The sequence below is a fragment of the Chiloscyllium plagiosum genome, unplaced genomic scaffold (assembly GCF_037043375.1).
Source record: "Chiloscyllium plagiosum isolate Xiang-an unplaced genomic scaffold, Cpla_swu_hap1 HiC_scaffold_15, whole genome shotgun sequence".
Classification (NCBI taxonomy): Eukaryota; Metazoa; Chordata; class Chondrichthyes; order Orectolobiformes; family Hemiscylliidae; genus Chiloscyllium; species Chiloscyllium plagiosum.
This window is the reverse complement of record NW_028270153.1, coordinates 75,479,638-75,496,067: the sequence shown is the minus strand read 5'-3', so window position 1 is coordinate 75,496,067 and position 16,430 is coordinate 75,479,638. Positions and strand designations below refer to the sequence as shown.

At 46.0% G+C, this 16,430-nt stretch overlaps 1 protein-coding gene across 1 annotated transcript in view; it reads right to left on the bottom strand.

Annotated features, from left to right (window-relative positions):
• LOC148147695 (microtubule-actin cross-linking factor 1, isoforms 6/7-like) overlaps positions 1-14,266 on the bottom strand; it is a 237,723-nt gene extending 223,457 nt beyond the window's left edge. The window contains exons 1-2 of the mRNA XM_087994629.1: positions 14,051-14,266; positions 9,487-9,612 (exon numbers count right to left, since the gene is read on the bottom strand). Coding sequence (XP_087850755.1) covers positions 9,487-9,612; positions 14,051-14,266 — 342 coding nt within the window. The remainder of the gene's footprint in view (positions 1-9,486; positions 9,613-14,050) is intronic.
• Positions 14,267-16,430: the final 2,164 nt, after the last annotated feature.

Sequence of the window (16,430 nt, the reverse complement as noted above, 5' to 3'; positions counted from 1 at the left end):
GTGGTTTTCCAGCACCACACATTTAGGCTCTTGGCCAATTGCCAGCCTCGGACTTGGACTCTCGGCTTCAGCATGGACCTGGCATAGCAGTCTCTCAGCTTAGTGTGGGTGAACTCTTGGCCTGATGTAGTGGTGTCTCAGGGCAAAAGTGAGGACTGCAGATGCTGAAAACCAGAGTTTAGATTAGAGTGGTGCTGGAAAAACAGGTCAGGCAGCATCCAAGGAGCAGGAAAATCGATGTTTCGGGCAGGAGCCCTTCATCAGGATTCCTGATGAAATGTCAATTTTCCTGCGCCTCAGATGCTGCCCGATCTGCTGTGTTTTTCCAGCGCCACTCTGATCTAAAGTATGGTGTCTCAGCTTGGTGTAGCCTCAGTGTGGATTTCCATTCTTAAGGTGATTCCAGAGCGGTCTCCCAGCCTTACGATCCTCAAAGTGAGGCCTGGTGAAGTCTGGAGTCAAGGCCCAGTGTGGATTGGAGGCTAGGGGCCAGGTTGATTGGATTGGAAAAATTGTTGTACTGAACTTTTTAATTTCTCTATTTTCTAATGTATTCCTACAATTTGTAATGTTGGACTTTTTAATCTCTAGTTGTTTACCCTGAGCACTTATACTGAAGAATCTGTACCTAGGTACCTTGTACCTAAGATGGTGTTTCACTCATTTGAGTATGTGTGACAAAAAAGCAAATTCAGTTCAATTAAGATCCCCCTCATCCCCACTCCCTACCAGTTTAAAACGCTCCCCAATAGATATGTTCCCTTGTGTTTTTCTAGACAACCACAAGGGTCTGATGTGGAGGACCATTCTTATTTTTGGAGGGTCCATCCCTGTTTTGAGTCCTATGGATCTCACTGTTTAGAGCCTCTACAGGTTTCCCGATTTATCCTTTAGCAGCTCTGACCTCAGACAAGTCACTTCTCAGTTTTGTAAAATTTGCTTTCATCCAGTGTAAAACGCTTCCTCCTGATTTATCTCTGTCATTTTCCATAATAATACTAACTCTAACTGAATTGTGGTCACTAGCCCTGATACAGTCACCGTTTAGATCAGAGTGGTGCTGGAAAAACACTCGGTAAAAACAAGGACTGCAGATGCTGGAACCCAGACTCTAGAAAAGCACAGCAGGTCAGGCAGCATCCGAGGAGCAGGAAAGTCAACGTTTCGGGCAAAAGCCCTTCATCAGGAGTAGAGGCAGGCAGCCTCCAGGGTGGAGAGATAAATGGGGGATGGGGGTGGGGAGAAAGTAGCATAGAGTACAATAGGTGAATGGGGGTGGTGATGGAGGTGATAGGTCAGAGAGGAGGGTGGAGTGGATAGGTGGAAAGGAAGATAGACAGGTAGGACAAGTCATAAGGATGGTGCTGAGCTGGAAGTTTGGAGCTGGGGTAAGGTGGGGGAAGGGGAAATGAGGAAACTGGTGAAGTCCACCTTGATGCCCTAGGGTTGAAGTGTTCCAAGGAAGAAGATGAGGCGTTCTTCCTCCAAGCGTCTAGTGGTGAGGGAGCGGCGATGAAGGAGGCCCAGGACCTCCATGTCCTCCGCAGAGTGGGAGGGGGAGTTGAAATATTGGGCCACAGGGCGGTGGGGTTGATTGGTGTGGTTGTCCCAGAAATGTTCTCTGAAACGCTCTGCTGGGAGGCGCCCAGTCTCCCCAATGTGGAGGAGACCATATCGGGAGCAACGGATACAATAAATGATATTAGTGGATGTGCAGGTAAACCTTTGATGGATGTGGAAGGCTCCTTTAGGGCCTTGGATAGAGGTGAGGGAGGAGGTGTGGGCTCAGGTTTTGCAATTCCTGCGGTGGCAGGGGAGGGTGCCAGGATGGGAGGGTGGGTTGTTGGGGGGGGGGGGGGGGCGTGGATCTGACCAGGTAGTCACGGAGGGAACAGTCTTTGTCACTTCACCAACTTGTCCATCTTTTTATCCTAAAACTAAATCCAGAATAGTGTCCCCTCTCAAAGGGCTTGTCGTGTATCATTTAAAAAGTTTCCTGGACACAGTACATAATATTTTCACCCTCAGTGCCCCTTGTACTGTTTGAAACAGAGTTTGTGTTGGGACAGTTAAAGTCGCCTCCTATTATTTCCCTCTTATTCCTACAGGCCAAACTTTGTCCACATTTATATGTTATCTATCTTCCTCTCCTTCTCACTATGTGGAGGTCTGTAATACACTCCTAATTGTGTGACTACTCCTTTCTTTATTCCTTAAAACCTCATTTATTAACCCGTTTAGTATATGATTCCTTCTCACAATGAAGAAGGAGATTTAACACTTTAATAACTGCTTTGAGAACTGTTACAGTGTTGCAGCATGCTTTGTGAATAGAACATAGAACAGTACAACATAGTACAGGCCCTTCAGCCCTCGATGTTGTGCCGACCTTTTATCCTACCCTAAGATCAGACTAACCGACATACCCTTCATTGTACTATCATCCATGGGCCTATCCAAGAATCGCTTAAATGTCCCTAATGTATCTGACTCTACTCCCACCGCTGGCAGTGCATTCCACACACCCACCACACACTGCGTAAAGAACCTACCTCTGACACCTCCCCTAAACTTTCCTCCAATCAGCTTAAAACTATGGCCCCTCATGATAGCCATTTCTGCCCTGGGGAAAAGTCTCTATCTATGCCTCTCACCGTCTTGTACACCTCTATCAAGCCCTAGCTCCCTCAACCTTTCATCACCCTCCAGTCCAGTCCAGACAGCATCCTGGTAAATCTCCTCTGCACCCTCTCTAAAGCTTCCATATCCTTCCTATAATGAGGCAACCAGAACTGAACACAATATTCCAAATGTGGTCCAAATGTGGCTCTATAGAGATGCAGCATAACCTCACAGCTCTTAAACTCAATCCCCCTGCTAATGAAAGCCAACACACCATACACCTTCTTAACAACATAGGTTTAGAGTGAGAAGGGAAAGATTTAAAAGAGCCCTAAGGGGCAAAAAAAAAAGTGTGGCACAGTGGTTAGCACTGCTGCCTCACAGCGCCAGAGACCTGGGTTCAATTCCCGACTCGGGTGACTGTCTATGTGGAGTTTGCACATTCTCCCCGTGTCTGCGTGGGTTTCCTCCGGGTGCTACGGTTTCCTCCCACAGTCCAAAGATGTGCAGGTTAGGTGAATTGGCCATGCTAAATTGCCCGTAGTGTTAGGTGAAGGGGTAAATGTAGGGGAATGGGTCTGGGTGGGTTGCTCTTCGGAGGGTCGGTGTACACCATATCCACTGCTCTATCTTCATCAATGCGTTTTGTCACATTCTCAAAATATTCAATAAGGTTTGTGAGGCATTCCTGATTATCTCTAATCAAACTATAATTTTCCAAATCATCATAAATCCTGTCTCTCAGAATCCTCTCCAATACTTTGCCAAACACAGACTGGTCTTGGGCATAATTGAAATGTGGAGCTTATTCAAGGAACAGCTACTGTGTGTCCTTGATAAGTATGTACCAGTCAGGCAGGGAGGAAGTGGTCGAGCGAGGGAGCTGTGGTTTACTAAAGAAGATGAATCTCTTGTCAAGAGGAAGGAGGCTTATGTTAGAATGAGATGTGAAGGCTCAGTTAGGGCACTGGAGAGTTACAGGTTAGCCAGGAAAGACCTAAAGAGAGAGCTAAGAAGTTCCAGGAGGGGACATGAGAAGTCGTAAACCCTAAAGCTTTCTATAGGTATATCAGGAATAATAGAATGACTAGAGTAAGATTAGGGCCAATCGAGGACAGTAGTGGGAAGTTGTGCGTGGAGTCCAAGGAGATAGGGGAAGCACTAAATGAATACTTTTTGTCAGTATTCACCTGGAAAAAGACAATGTGGTCGAAGAGAATACTGAGAAACAGGCTACGAGACTAGATGGGATTGAGGTTCACTAGGAGGATGTGTTAGCAATTCTGGAAAGTGTGAAAATAGATAAGTCCCCTGGGCCGGACTGGTTTTATCCTAGGATTTTCTGGAAGTCAGAGGAGATTGCAGAGCCTTTGGCTTTGATCTTCATGTTGTAATTATCTACAGGAATAGTGCCAGACGACTGGAGGATAGCAAGTGTTGTCCCTTTGTTCAAGAAGGGGAGTAGAGACAACCCTGAAATTTATAGACCATTGAGCCTTCCTTCGGTTTTTGGCAAAGATTTGTAAAGGATTATTAGAGATAGGATTTATAATCATCTAGAAAGGAATAAGTTGATTATCGATAGTCAGCATAGTTTTGTGAAGGGTCAAAAAGTATGGTGCTGGAAAAACACAGCTGGTCAGCCAGTATCTGAGGAGCAGGAGAATCGACGTTTCAAGTATAAGCAGTTCATTAGGAATAAGGCTTGTGGGCCAAGGGGGCTGAGGTATAAATGGGAGGTGGGTGGTGCTGGGGGGAAGGTAGGTGACCTTGGGGGGTACATTGAGAGAGAGATTGACTGAGATCCTTGTAGAAGGAGGAGGAGAACATCTTTAAGGTCGGCATCCTTGTGAAAGGTGGGCCAGGCCTCACCAAACCTTATTGAGTTCTTTGTGAAGGTGACCAAACAGGTGGATGAGGATAAAGCGGTTGATGTGGTGTATCTGGATTTCAGTAAGGCATTTGATAAGGTTCTCCATGGTAGGCTAATGCAGAAATGCAGAGGATTGGGATTGAGGGTGATTTAGCGATTTGGATCAGAAATTGGCTAGCTGAAAGACAGAGGGTGGTGGTTGATAGGAAATGTTTATCCTGGAGTTCAGTTACTAGTGGGGTACCGCAAGGATCTGTTTTGGGGCCACTGCTGTTTGTCATTTTTATAAATGACCTGGATGAGGGCATTGAAGGATGGGTTAGTAAATTTGCGGCTGATACTAGGCCAGTGGAGTTGTGGACAGTGCGGAAGGATGTTGTAGGTTACAGAGAGACGTAGAGCTGTTCTGAGAGGTGGCAAATGGAGTTTAATGTGGAAAAGCGTGAGGTGATTCACTTTGGAAGGAGTAACAGGAATGAAGAGTACCGGCCTAATGGTAAGATTCTTGGCAGTGTAGATGAGCAGAGAGATCTCGGTGTCCATGAACATAGATCGCTCAAAGTTGCCACCAGGTTGATAGGGTTGTTAAGAAGGCATACGGTGTTAGCTTTTATTGGTAGAGGAATTGAGTTGCGGAACCATGGGGTCAGGTTGCAGCTGTATGAAACTTGGAGTATTGTGTACAGTTCTGGTCACCACATTGTAGGAAAGACGTGGAAGCATTGGAAGATTTACCAGGATGTTGCCTGGTATGGAGGGAAGGTCTTACGAGGAAAGGCTGAGGGACATGAGGCTGTTTTTGTTAGAGAGAAGAAGGCTGAGAAATGACTTAATTGAGACATAGAAGATAATCAGAGGGTTAGATAGGGTGGACAGTAAGAGCCTTTTTCCTTTGATGATGATGGCTGGCCTGAGGGGACATAGATTTAAATTGAGGGGTGATACATATAGGACAGATGTTAGAGGTAGTTTCAGAGTAGTAGGGACATGGAACGACCTGCCTGCAACAGTAGTAGACTCGCCAACTTTAAGGGCATTTAAATGGCCATTGGATCAACATATAAATGATAACGGAATAGTATTGGTTAGATGAGCTTTAGATTGGTTTCACAGTTTGGTGCAACATTGAGGGCTGAAGGGCCTTCACTGTACTGTGATGTTCTATGTAATTCCGAGGATTATCCCTATTCCCTTTCTTGAACAGGGGAATAACATTTGCCACCCTGCAATCATCTGGCACGACTCCAGTGGACAGTGAGGACACAAAGATCATCACCAGGAGCATAGCAATCTTCTCTCGCTTCCTGTAGTAACCTTGGGCATATCTCATCTGGCCCAGGGGACTTATTTATCCTCATGTTTTTCAAATTTTTCTGCACATCCTCATTAACTTCAACCTGTTTGGGCATATCAGCTTGTTTCATGCTGCCCTCACAAATGGAAAGGCCCTTCTCAGTAGTGAATTAAGGATCTCCCCGACCTCCTCCAACTCCAGGCACAGGCTCCCTCCACTATCCTTGATCGGCCCTATCCTCACTCTGGCCATCCTCTTGTTCCTCACGTAAGTGTAGAATGCCTTAGGGTTTTCCTTAATCCTACCCACTAAAGCTTTTTCCTGCCCCTTCTATCTCTCCGAAGTCCATTCTTCAGTTCCTTCCTGCCTACCTTGTAACCCTCTAGAGCCAAGTCTGATCCTTACTTCCTCAACCCTAAGTTAGCTTCCTTCTTCCTCTTGACTAGATGTTCCACATCCCTTGTCATCCAAGGTTCCTTCACCCTACTTATCCCTTCCTTGCCTCAGTGGGACAGACCTGTGCAGCACTATCAGCAAGTGATTCCTAAACAACCTCCACATTTCTGTCGTCCATGCTGACCAGATATCCCACCCCAATCTAGTCCCACCTGCCAGCACCTGGCCCATATCCATCCAAACCCTTCCTATTCATATACCCATCCAAATGCCTCTTAAATGTTGCAATTGTACCAGCCTCCACCACTTCCTCTGGCAGCTCATTCCATACACCTACCACCCTCTGAGTGAAAAAGTTGCCCCTTAGGTCTCTTTTATATCCTTCCCCTCTCACCCTAAACCTTTGCCCTCTAGTTCTGGATTCCCCAACCCCAGGGAAAAGACCTTGCCTATTTACCCTATCCATGCCCCTCATGATTTTATAAACCTCTATAAGGTCACCCCTCAGCCTCCGACATTCCAGGGAAAATAGCCTAAGCCTGTTCAACCTCTCCAAAATGCAGCACCTAAAATTTATCTAAATTAAACTCCATCTGCCACTCGAGAAAATGCTGGAAAATCTCAGCAGGTCTGGCAGCATCTGTAAGGAGAGAAAAGAGCTGACGTTTTGAGTCTAACTGACCCTTTGTCAAAGTTTTGACAGAGGGTCAGTTCGACTCAAAACGTCAGCTCTTTTCTCTCCTTACAGATGCTGCCAGACCTGCTGAGATTTTCCAGCATTTTCTCTTTTGGTTTCAGATTCCAGCATCTGCAGTAATTTGCTTTTATCCACCTGTTACTCCTCAGCCCATTGGCCCATCTGATCAAGATCCCTTATAATCCGAGGTAACCTTCTTTGCTGTCCACTCCACCTCCAATGCTCCCAACTTATTCTCCATAGTTCTACTTAATAGCATTGTAATTCCCCCTCACACAATTAAATACTTTCCCAAACCATCTGCTCCTATTCCTCTCCATGAGTACAATAAAGGTCAGGAAGTTGTGATCACTATCACCGAAATACTCTACCACCAAGAGATCTGACACCTGATCTGGTTTGTTGCCAAGCACCAAATCCAATATGGCCTCCCATCTAGTTGGCCTATTGAGTTAAGAATCCTTCCTGGACACACCTAACAAAATCTGCATCATCCAAACTATCTGCACTAAGGAGGTTCCAATCAGTATTAGGGAAGTTGAAGTCACCCGTAACAACAGCCCTGTTACTTCTGCACCTTTCCAAAATCTGTCTCCCAATCTGTTCTTCCATGTCTCTGTTGCTATTGAGGGATCTATAGAAAGCTCCCAACAAAGTGACTGCTCCTTTCCTGTTCCTGCCTTTAACCCATACTGACTCTGTAGACAAGCCCTCCTTGCCAACCTCCCTTTCTGCAGCTGTGATGCTATCCCTAATTAGCAATACCACTCCCCCACCTCTTTTATCTCCCTCCCTGAAGCATCTAAATCCTGGAACATCCAACAACCATTCCTACCCCTGTGAAATCCAAGTCTCAGTAATGGCCACAACATCACAGCTCCAAGTTCATCACCCTTACTCCTGACATTTCTTGAGTTAAAATAGACACTCTTCAACCCACCACGCTGACTGCAACATTGCCCGATCAACTTTCTATCCATCCTCACAGACTGTCTGCACACTGTATCTGCCTGTTCACCAGCTACCTCATCCTCTGATCCATAGCTCCGGCTCCCATCCTCCTGCCAATATAGTTTAAACCCTCCTGAAGAGCTCTAGCAAACCTCCCATCCAGGATATTGGTGCCCATCCAGGTCAGGTGCAACCCATTCAATTTGTACAGGTCTCATCTTCCCCAGAAGGTATCCCAATGATCCACATATCTGAAGCCCTCCCTCCTATACCATCCCTGCAGCCACATGTTCAGCTGCACTCGCTTTCTCTTCCCAGCCTCACTAGCCCATGGCACCGGTAGCAATCCTGAGATCACTACTCTGCTCATCTTGCCTTTTAGCTTCCAACCTAATTCCCTATATTCACTTTTCAGGTCCTCATCCCTTTCCCTAGCTTTGTCATTGGTACCGATATGTACCACAACTTAGAACATAGAACATTCCAGCGCAGTACAGGCCCTTCGGTCCTCGATGTTGCACTGCCCTATGAGACCAATCTGAAGCCCACCTCACCTACGCTATTCTATTCTCATCCAAATGTCTATCCAATGACCATTTAAATGTCCTTAAAGTTGGCGAGTCTACTACTGTTTCAGGCAGTGCATTCCACTACCCTACTACTCTCTGAGTAAAGAAACTACCTCTGACATCTGCCCTAAATCTATCACCCCTTTATTTAAAGCTATGTCCCCTCGTGCTAGCCATCACCATTTGAGGAAAAAGGCTGTCACTATCCACCCTATCTAACCCTCTGATCATCTTATCTGTCTCAATTAACACCCCTCAACATTCTTCTCTCTAACGAAAACAGCCTCAAGTCCCTCAACCTTTCCTCATAAGAACATCCGAGTAAATCTCCTCTGAACCCTTTCCAAAGCTGCCACATCCTTCCGATAATGCAGTGACCAGAACTGTACGCAATACTCCAAGAGCGGCTGCACCAGAGTTTTGTACAGCTGCAGCATGACCTCGTGGCTCTGAAACTCAATCCCTCCACCAATAAACGCCAACACACCATCTGCCTTCTTAATAACTCGATCAACCCGGGTGGCAACCTCTGGCTGTTCTCTTTACCCCTTAAAAATCAATCTGAGACATCCCTGACCCTGGTGCCTGGGAGGCAACATACCATCCAGGAGTCTCGCTTGTGACTACAGAATCTCCTGTCTGTTCCTCGAACCATTAGATCTGTCACTATCGCTCTCCTGTTTCTCCCCCTTCCCTTCGGAGTCACAGTAGGTAAGTTTTAAAAATGAAAACAGAAATGGGTCTGGCAGCATCTGTAGAGAGACAGAAACACAGTTATTTCTAGTACGAGTCTTTCTCAGAATGTTGAATTAGAAATGTTAACTCTGCTTTCTCTCCACAGAGGCTGCCAGACTCGCTGGCTTCCTGCAGTAATTTCTGTTTTTTTGTTCAGATTTCCAGCATCCACGTTAATTTGCTTTTATACTTTTTAAACGTGAAGTCCCCTTGTAAAGTCGAAAAAGTGGGAGTTGATTTTCGGGGAGGTTTTAGTGTGAAGTTAGGGATCCTGACAGGCCTGACCCAGCCCTGGGCTGACACATTAGCAGCAGCTTTGAGCTCTGAGCCCACAAGCCTCATTACTCACCAGGTGAAGCTGGAATCTCTCCTGAGCTGTCTGAGCTGCTTCGCAAAGTCCATTTGCAGACAATTGTCCTTCAACTTCATCGATCCACAGCAAAAGGCCTTGTATTTCCTGGTTTAGTTTCTGCGTCTAAACATCCAAACAAATAAATTAGGCCATTCGGGGGGGGATAGTGAACATGGAAATGTTGGAAAAAGATGTAAGGAGATATACCAGGATCTTTATGCATTTTTAAACCAAACAAGTTCAGCAGTTACCCAGACTTTTCTGGAAAAGGAAGAGTTATCTTGAAGTGACTTAGCAAAAGTAACTCAAGGATGGACTAATTGAGTTGGTAGAGCAGTTAGTGTTAAAAGTAGGAGCTACGGTGGCAGATGTAACTGAGATGATAGCACAGCATTTGAAATTGGAAGAACAGTAAAGCAAACAAGATAATGAGTCAATTAAATTGGAGGGGATTGCAGATGAGATAACTGAGAAGCAGGAAATGAAAATTAAATGCTTAATTTTGAACAGGATAGACAACTAGAAACAAGAAGGCTGGAACTTAAAAGAGGAAAAGGAGACAGAGCAGACATTTCAGGGAAAAGGAAAGAGACAGAGATTCCAGCGTAAACGTTTGGAACGAGTAAAAACAAATGGAATCAGATGTGTTATTGAGCTGTTTTGTCTCTTTCAGTGATTTTAGTGCTTTTGTTCCTCTTGCTTTCCATTGGTCAATGTCCTTTTAAATTCAGTGTCTCTCAAGTTGTAAAGAGAAAATCAAGAATCTGCATTTAAAAGGTTCCTTCAGTTATTGTTCATTTTTAGGGCCTACACTGTACAGGACATTGCTTAGGCCACTGTTGGAATATTGCGTGCAGTTCTGGTCACCTTCCTATCGGAAAGATGTTGTGAAACCTGAAAGGGTTCAGAAAAGATTAACAAGGATGTTGCCAGGGTTGGAGGGTTTGAGCTACAGGGAGAGGCTGAACAGGCTGGGGCTGTTTTCCCTGGAGCATCAGAGGCTGAGGGGTGACCTTATAGAGGTTTACAAAATTATGAGGGGCATGGATAGGATAAATAGGCAAAGTCTTTTCCCTGGGGCGGGGAGTCCAGAACTAGAGGGCATAGGTTTAGGGTGAGAGGGGAAAGATATAAAAGAGACCTAAGGGGCAACTTTTTCACACAGAGGGTGCTACGTGCATGGAATGAGCTGCCAGAGGATGTGGTGGAAGCTGGTACAATTGCAACATTTAAGAGGCATTTGGACGGGTATATGAATAGGGAGGGTTTGGAGGGACTTGGGCCGGGTGCTGGCAGGTGGGACTAGATTGGGTTAGGATATCTGGTCGGCATGGACGGGTTGGACCGAAGGGTCTGTTTCCATGCTGTACATCTCTATGACTCTTTGATACAGCTGGGATTATTGAGATGTGGCAGTACAGACACCAGGGATGGGAACGGATTATCCAGAGGTATTCAGAATTTAGGAAGGACAGACGAGAAAGAAAGCAGGTGGAGTTGCATGGCTGCTTCGAGGAAATTAATTCAATAGGGCGGAAGGAGATTAACTCTGACAATGTGGAATCTGTATGAGGAGAGGTGAGAAACACCAAGAGAACAATGTGGGTGGCATTACTTGGAAAAGCATAGTTTAATTAGGTCGCCAAACAGTAGGTGTGATGTCAGGAAAGAGGAAATTTGAGATACATGCAATAAAGGAGCATGAGGAAGTGACAAAGGTGATTGGTGAGAGTAGGCCAGGGATGTTATCCACATGAAAAGTGTTTGACAAGATCCCTCAAGGTAGGCTGATGCAGAAGATTAAGTCACATGGGATACATGGTGAGTTGGATACAAAATTGGCTTGGCCACAGCAGACAGAGTCAAACAGTGTGGTGCTGGAAAAGCACAGCAGGTCAGGCAGCATCCGAGGAGCAGGAGAATTGACATTTCGAACATAAGCCCTTCATCAGGAATGGCTGAGAGATAAATGGGAGGGGGGTGGGGCTGGGGGGGAAGGTAGATGGGAAAGTGATATGGAGATGGCGGGTGATGATAGGTCAGAGAGGAGAGTGGAGCGGATAGGTGTGACAGGTCAAAGGGACGGTGCTGGGTTGGAGGGTTGGATCTGGAATAAGGTGGGAGATGGGGAAATGAGGAAACAGGTGAAATTTACATTGATGCCCTGGGGTTGGAAGGTCCCAAGGCAGAAGATGAGGTAGTCTTCCTCTAAGCATTGGGTGACTAGCGTTTGGCAGGGGAGGAGGCCCAGGACTTGCATGCCCTTGGCGGAGGATAATACAACATATCATCTGCTGCCATTTCCTCCACCTACAAACAGACCCCACCACCAGAGATATAGTTCCCTCCCCACCCCTATCTGCAACCTGCAGAGATGATTCCCTCCACGACTCCCTTGTTAGATCCACGTCCCCCACCAACCCACCCTCCACTCCTGGCACCTTCCCCTGCCACCGCTGAGGTGTAAAACCTGTGCCCACACCTCTAGCCACCTGGAGGAAGAATGTGTCATCTTCCACCCTCCACCCCCACTTTCATCAGTCTATTGCATTCCCAGATACCTTCCATCCACCTCCCATTTAACTCTCAACCGCCTTGGGTCCCACCCCATATTCCCAATGAAGAGCTTCTCCTGCTCCTTGGATGCTGCCTGACGGCTGCGCTTTTCCAGCATCATACTCTCAACTCTGATCTCCAGCAGCTGCAGTGCTCACTTTCTCCCAGCAGACAGTGGGTGGTTGTGGAGGGGTGTTTCTCTGACTGGAGGACTGTGATCAATGGTGTTCCGCAAGAATCTGGATGTTGGGACTTCTGTTGTTTGTCGTATTGATAAACGATTTAGATGGAAGTCGAGATGGCCTGATTAGTAAGTTTACAGACAACTCAAAAATGGGTAGAGTTGTGGATAAAGAGGAGAGCTGTCAAAGGATCCAACAGGATAGAAATCGTTTGGAAAGTTGGATGGAGAAATAGCAGGTGGAGTTTAATGCGGACAAGTGTGAAGTGATGCATTTTGGGAGGTCAAAGGCAAAAGGCAAGCATACAGTAAATGGCAGGACCCTGAGGAGCATTGATATACAGAGGGATCTTGGGGTGCAAGTCCATAGCTCCTTGAAAGTAGCAACACAAGTGGTTAAGGAGGTAAAGAAGGCTTACTGCATGCTCACCTTCATCAGTTACACTGAGTATAGAACTTCAGTGAAGCCACATCTGGAGTACTGTGTGCAGTTCTGCTCCCCACACTATAGGAAGGATGTGGAGGCTTTGGACACGGTGCAGAAGAGGTTTACCAGGATGTTAATTGGATTGGAGTGTATTAGCTAGAAGGAGAGGTTGGATAAACTTTGATTGTTTTCAATAGAGTATCAGATCCTGAGGAGCGACCTGATGGAAGTATTTAATATTATATAGGGTGGATCATCAGAGTCTGCTTCTCAGGTTGGAAAGAGGGACATGAGTTTAAGTTTAAAGGAGAGATGAGAGGCAAGTGTTTTTTTACACAGACAGTGGTCAGTGCCTGGAATGTGCTGCCAGAGCCAGTGGTGGAGGCGGGTACAGTAGCAATGTTTAAGAGGTATCTTGACAGATGCATGGATAGGCAGGGAATAGAGGGATATGGTCCGCATAGAGGCAAGTTTTTTAGGTTGGAAAGGTGTCATGTGTCAGCATAGGCTTGGTGGGTTGAAGGGCCATTCCTGTGCTGTCCTGTTCTTTGTTCTCTTTGTTCAGAAGAATGACAGGGGAATTTCATAGAAACCTATAAAATTCTAACAGAATTAGACAAGGTAGATTCGGGAAGAATGTTCCCAATGGCCAGGGAGTCCAGAATGAGGAGTCACTGTCTAAGGATACGGGGTGACCATTTAGGATTGAGATGAGGAGACATGTCTTCACTGAGAGAGTGGTAAGCCTGTGGAATTCTCTGTCACAGAAAATAGTTGAGGCCCAAACATTGAAGAAATTAGATTTAGATCTTAGGACCAAAGGGATCCAAGGGTCTGGGGAGAAAGCAGGAAGAGGAGACTGACTCACGTGATCATATGGAATGGTGGAGCAGGGCTGAGTGGCCTACTCCTGCTCCCCATCCCTCTGTTTCTGTGTGGAGATAAAAATCAAACTGAAACAGTCTTTTTTGATAAGGATGCCCATGTTGCAATATTTTGACAACAAAGACCCTACCTCATGGATTCCATTTATTCATCCATTTTTGTGACTTATCAATTAATATTACCTTAGACTGTGATATTTAAACTAAATCGTTAACTAATTCATTAACTAGCCTATTACGTGCATTCTGTCCCACCCTTACTCTGTCCCCCACTTCACTCTGTCCCTCACTCACTCATTCCATCCCCTCACTCACTGTCTCTCATTCACTCTGTCCCTCACTCAGCCCCTCTCTCCATCACTCACTCTGTCCCTCACTCAGCCCCTCTCTCCATCACTCACTCTGTCCCTCACTCAGTCCCTCCATCACTCACTCAGTTCCTTCCAACATTGACTCAGTCCCTCCCAACACTGACTCAGTCCCTCCCTCACTCACTCTGTCTTTACTCCATACCTGACTCACAGTGGTCTCCAGCTCCAGCACTTGCTGTTCAGTCTGATATTTCACACGCTCCCATCGCAGATTCAGTTCTTGAAGATTATGGGAAAGGTTCCTCCCCGTTTTTCTGGAGTTTGGAGTTAGCAGTGCGAGACCAGCTTGGTGAACAGACTGCACTGTGCTCTCATGCGCTCTCACATCATTCCACAGAACCTGTATAACAAGAGGCATGGCAGTCCCGAGGTTCAACAACAACAAACTTCCTCATTGTGCACATTGAAGGCAGAGACACCAGCTCCTGCTCATGATTAACCTGTTCAACATATCTCCATCCGTCACAGAGACACAAACACTTCATGATTCATATTCACAGCAGACAATCCACTGAGGGAGAGAGTGATGGATCTCCAAACCCTTCACTGGATCAGGGGGGTTTCTGATCTGGTCATAGCCCAGGGGGTGATAGAGATTCTTAAAAATTAATTCAGGGATGTGGGTGTTACTGACTGTCGAGAGAGTGGTGCTGAAAAAGCACAGAAGGTCAGGCAGCATCCGAGGAGCGGGAGAATCAACGTCATACAGAGAATTCCCCAAACTGCAGTGGTGATGTTGGGAATGGCAGTGAACAGGAAATGAGAGATGCATGTGATAAGGGAATATCACATGATTTTAATCTGCACGTAGATTGGGCAAATCAAATAAGCCACAATGCTGTAGAGGAGGAATTCCAGGAACGTATATGGAATGGCTTTCTTGACCAATATGTGGAGGAACCAACAAGAGGGCAGACCATCTTAGACTGGGTACTGTGTGATGAGAAGGGAATCATTGCCAATCTAGCTGTGTGAGACCCCTTGGGGATGAGCAATAGACAATCGGTGCAGGAGTAGGCCATTCTGCCCTTCGAGCCTGCACCACCATTCATTATGATCATGGCTGATCATCCTCAATCAGTATCCTGTTCCTGCCTTATCTCCATAACCCTTGATTTCACTATCCTTAAGAGCTCTATCCAACTCTTTCTTAAATGAATCCAGAGACTGGGCCTCCACTGCCCTCTGGGGCAGAGCATTCCACACACACACACCACTCTCTGGGTGAAGACGTTTCTCATCAACTCTGTCCTCAATGGTCTACCCTGTATTTTTAAGCTGTGTCCTCTGGTTCGGCACTCACCCATCAGCGGAAACATGTTCCCTGCCTCCAGAGTGTCCAATCCTTTAATAATCTTGTATGTCTCAATCAGATCCCCTCTCAGTCTTCGAAACTCAAGGGTATACAAGCCCAGTCGCTCCAATCTATCAGCGTAAGGTAGTCCCGCCATTCCAGGAATTGACCTCGTGAACCTACGCTGCACTCCCTCAATAGCCAGAATGTCTTTCCTCAAATAGCAACTGTAACAAGATAGTCATTTTTAACAAGATGGAGAATGAGGTAGTTGATTCGGAGACTAGGGTGCTGAATCTTAATAAAGGAAACTATGAAGATAAAAGGCGTGAGTTGGTCTTGATAGATTGGGGAGAGTCACTTAAAGGAATGACAGTGGATAGGCAATGGCATACATTCAAGGAATGCACGGGGGAAACTGCAACAAATGTTTAATCCTGTCTGGCACAAAAGTAAAATGGGTAAGAAAATTAGAGATGGTATCCGATCCATACAGGTGGAAGAAGCATACAGATTGTCCAAGAAAAATAATATGTCTGAGGATTGTGAGCAGTTTAGAATTCAGCAAAGAAGGTCCAAGGGATTGATGAAGAAGGGGAAAACACAGAACAAAAGTAAGCAGGTAGGGAACATGAAGACTGACAGTAAGAGTTTTCATAGGTACGTGAACAGAGAGAGACTGATGAAGACAAATATAGGTCCCCTACAGACAGAAACGGAGGAATGTATAATAGGGGGCAAAGAGATGGCTGAGCAACTGGATACATACTTTGGTTCTGTCTTTACAAAAGAGGGCACAAATCAGATCCCAGAATTCCTGGAGAATGCAAGATTTAGTGAGAGGGAAGAACTGAGGGAGGTCACTATTAGTAGAGAAATGGTGCTGGGAAAATTGAGGGGATTGAAGGTGGATAAATCCCCAGGGCCTGATAACCTACATCCCAGAGTGCTTAAGGAAGTGGCTCTAGAAATAATAGATGCATTGGTGGTTATCTTCCAGTCAATCTGGGAGTTCCCCAACAGGAAACCCTGGATGAATCAGGACATGCGGAACCTGCTAAAAATCAGATGTAAGGCCTTCAGATCAGGAGACCCACTCAAATATAAGGAATCCAAGTATGACCTTCGCAGAGCCATTAAGGCAGCCAAGGACCAATACCGATCCAAACTAGAGACCCAGACAGACACCCGGAGACTATGGCAAGGACTTGAATGACATCACAGGTTC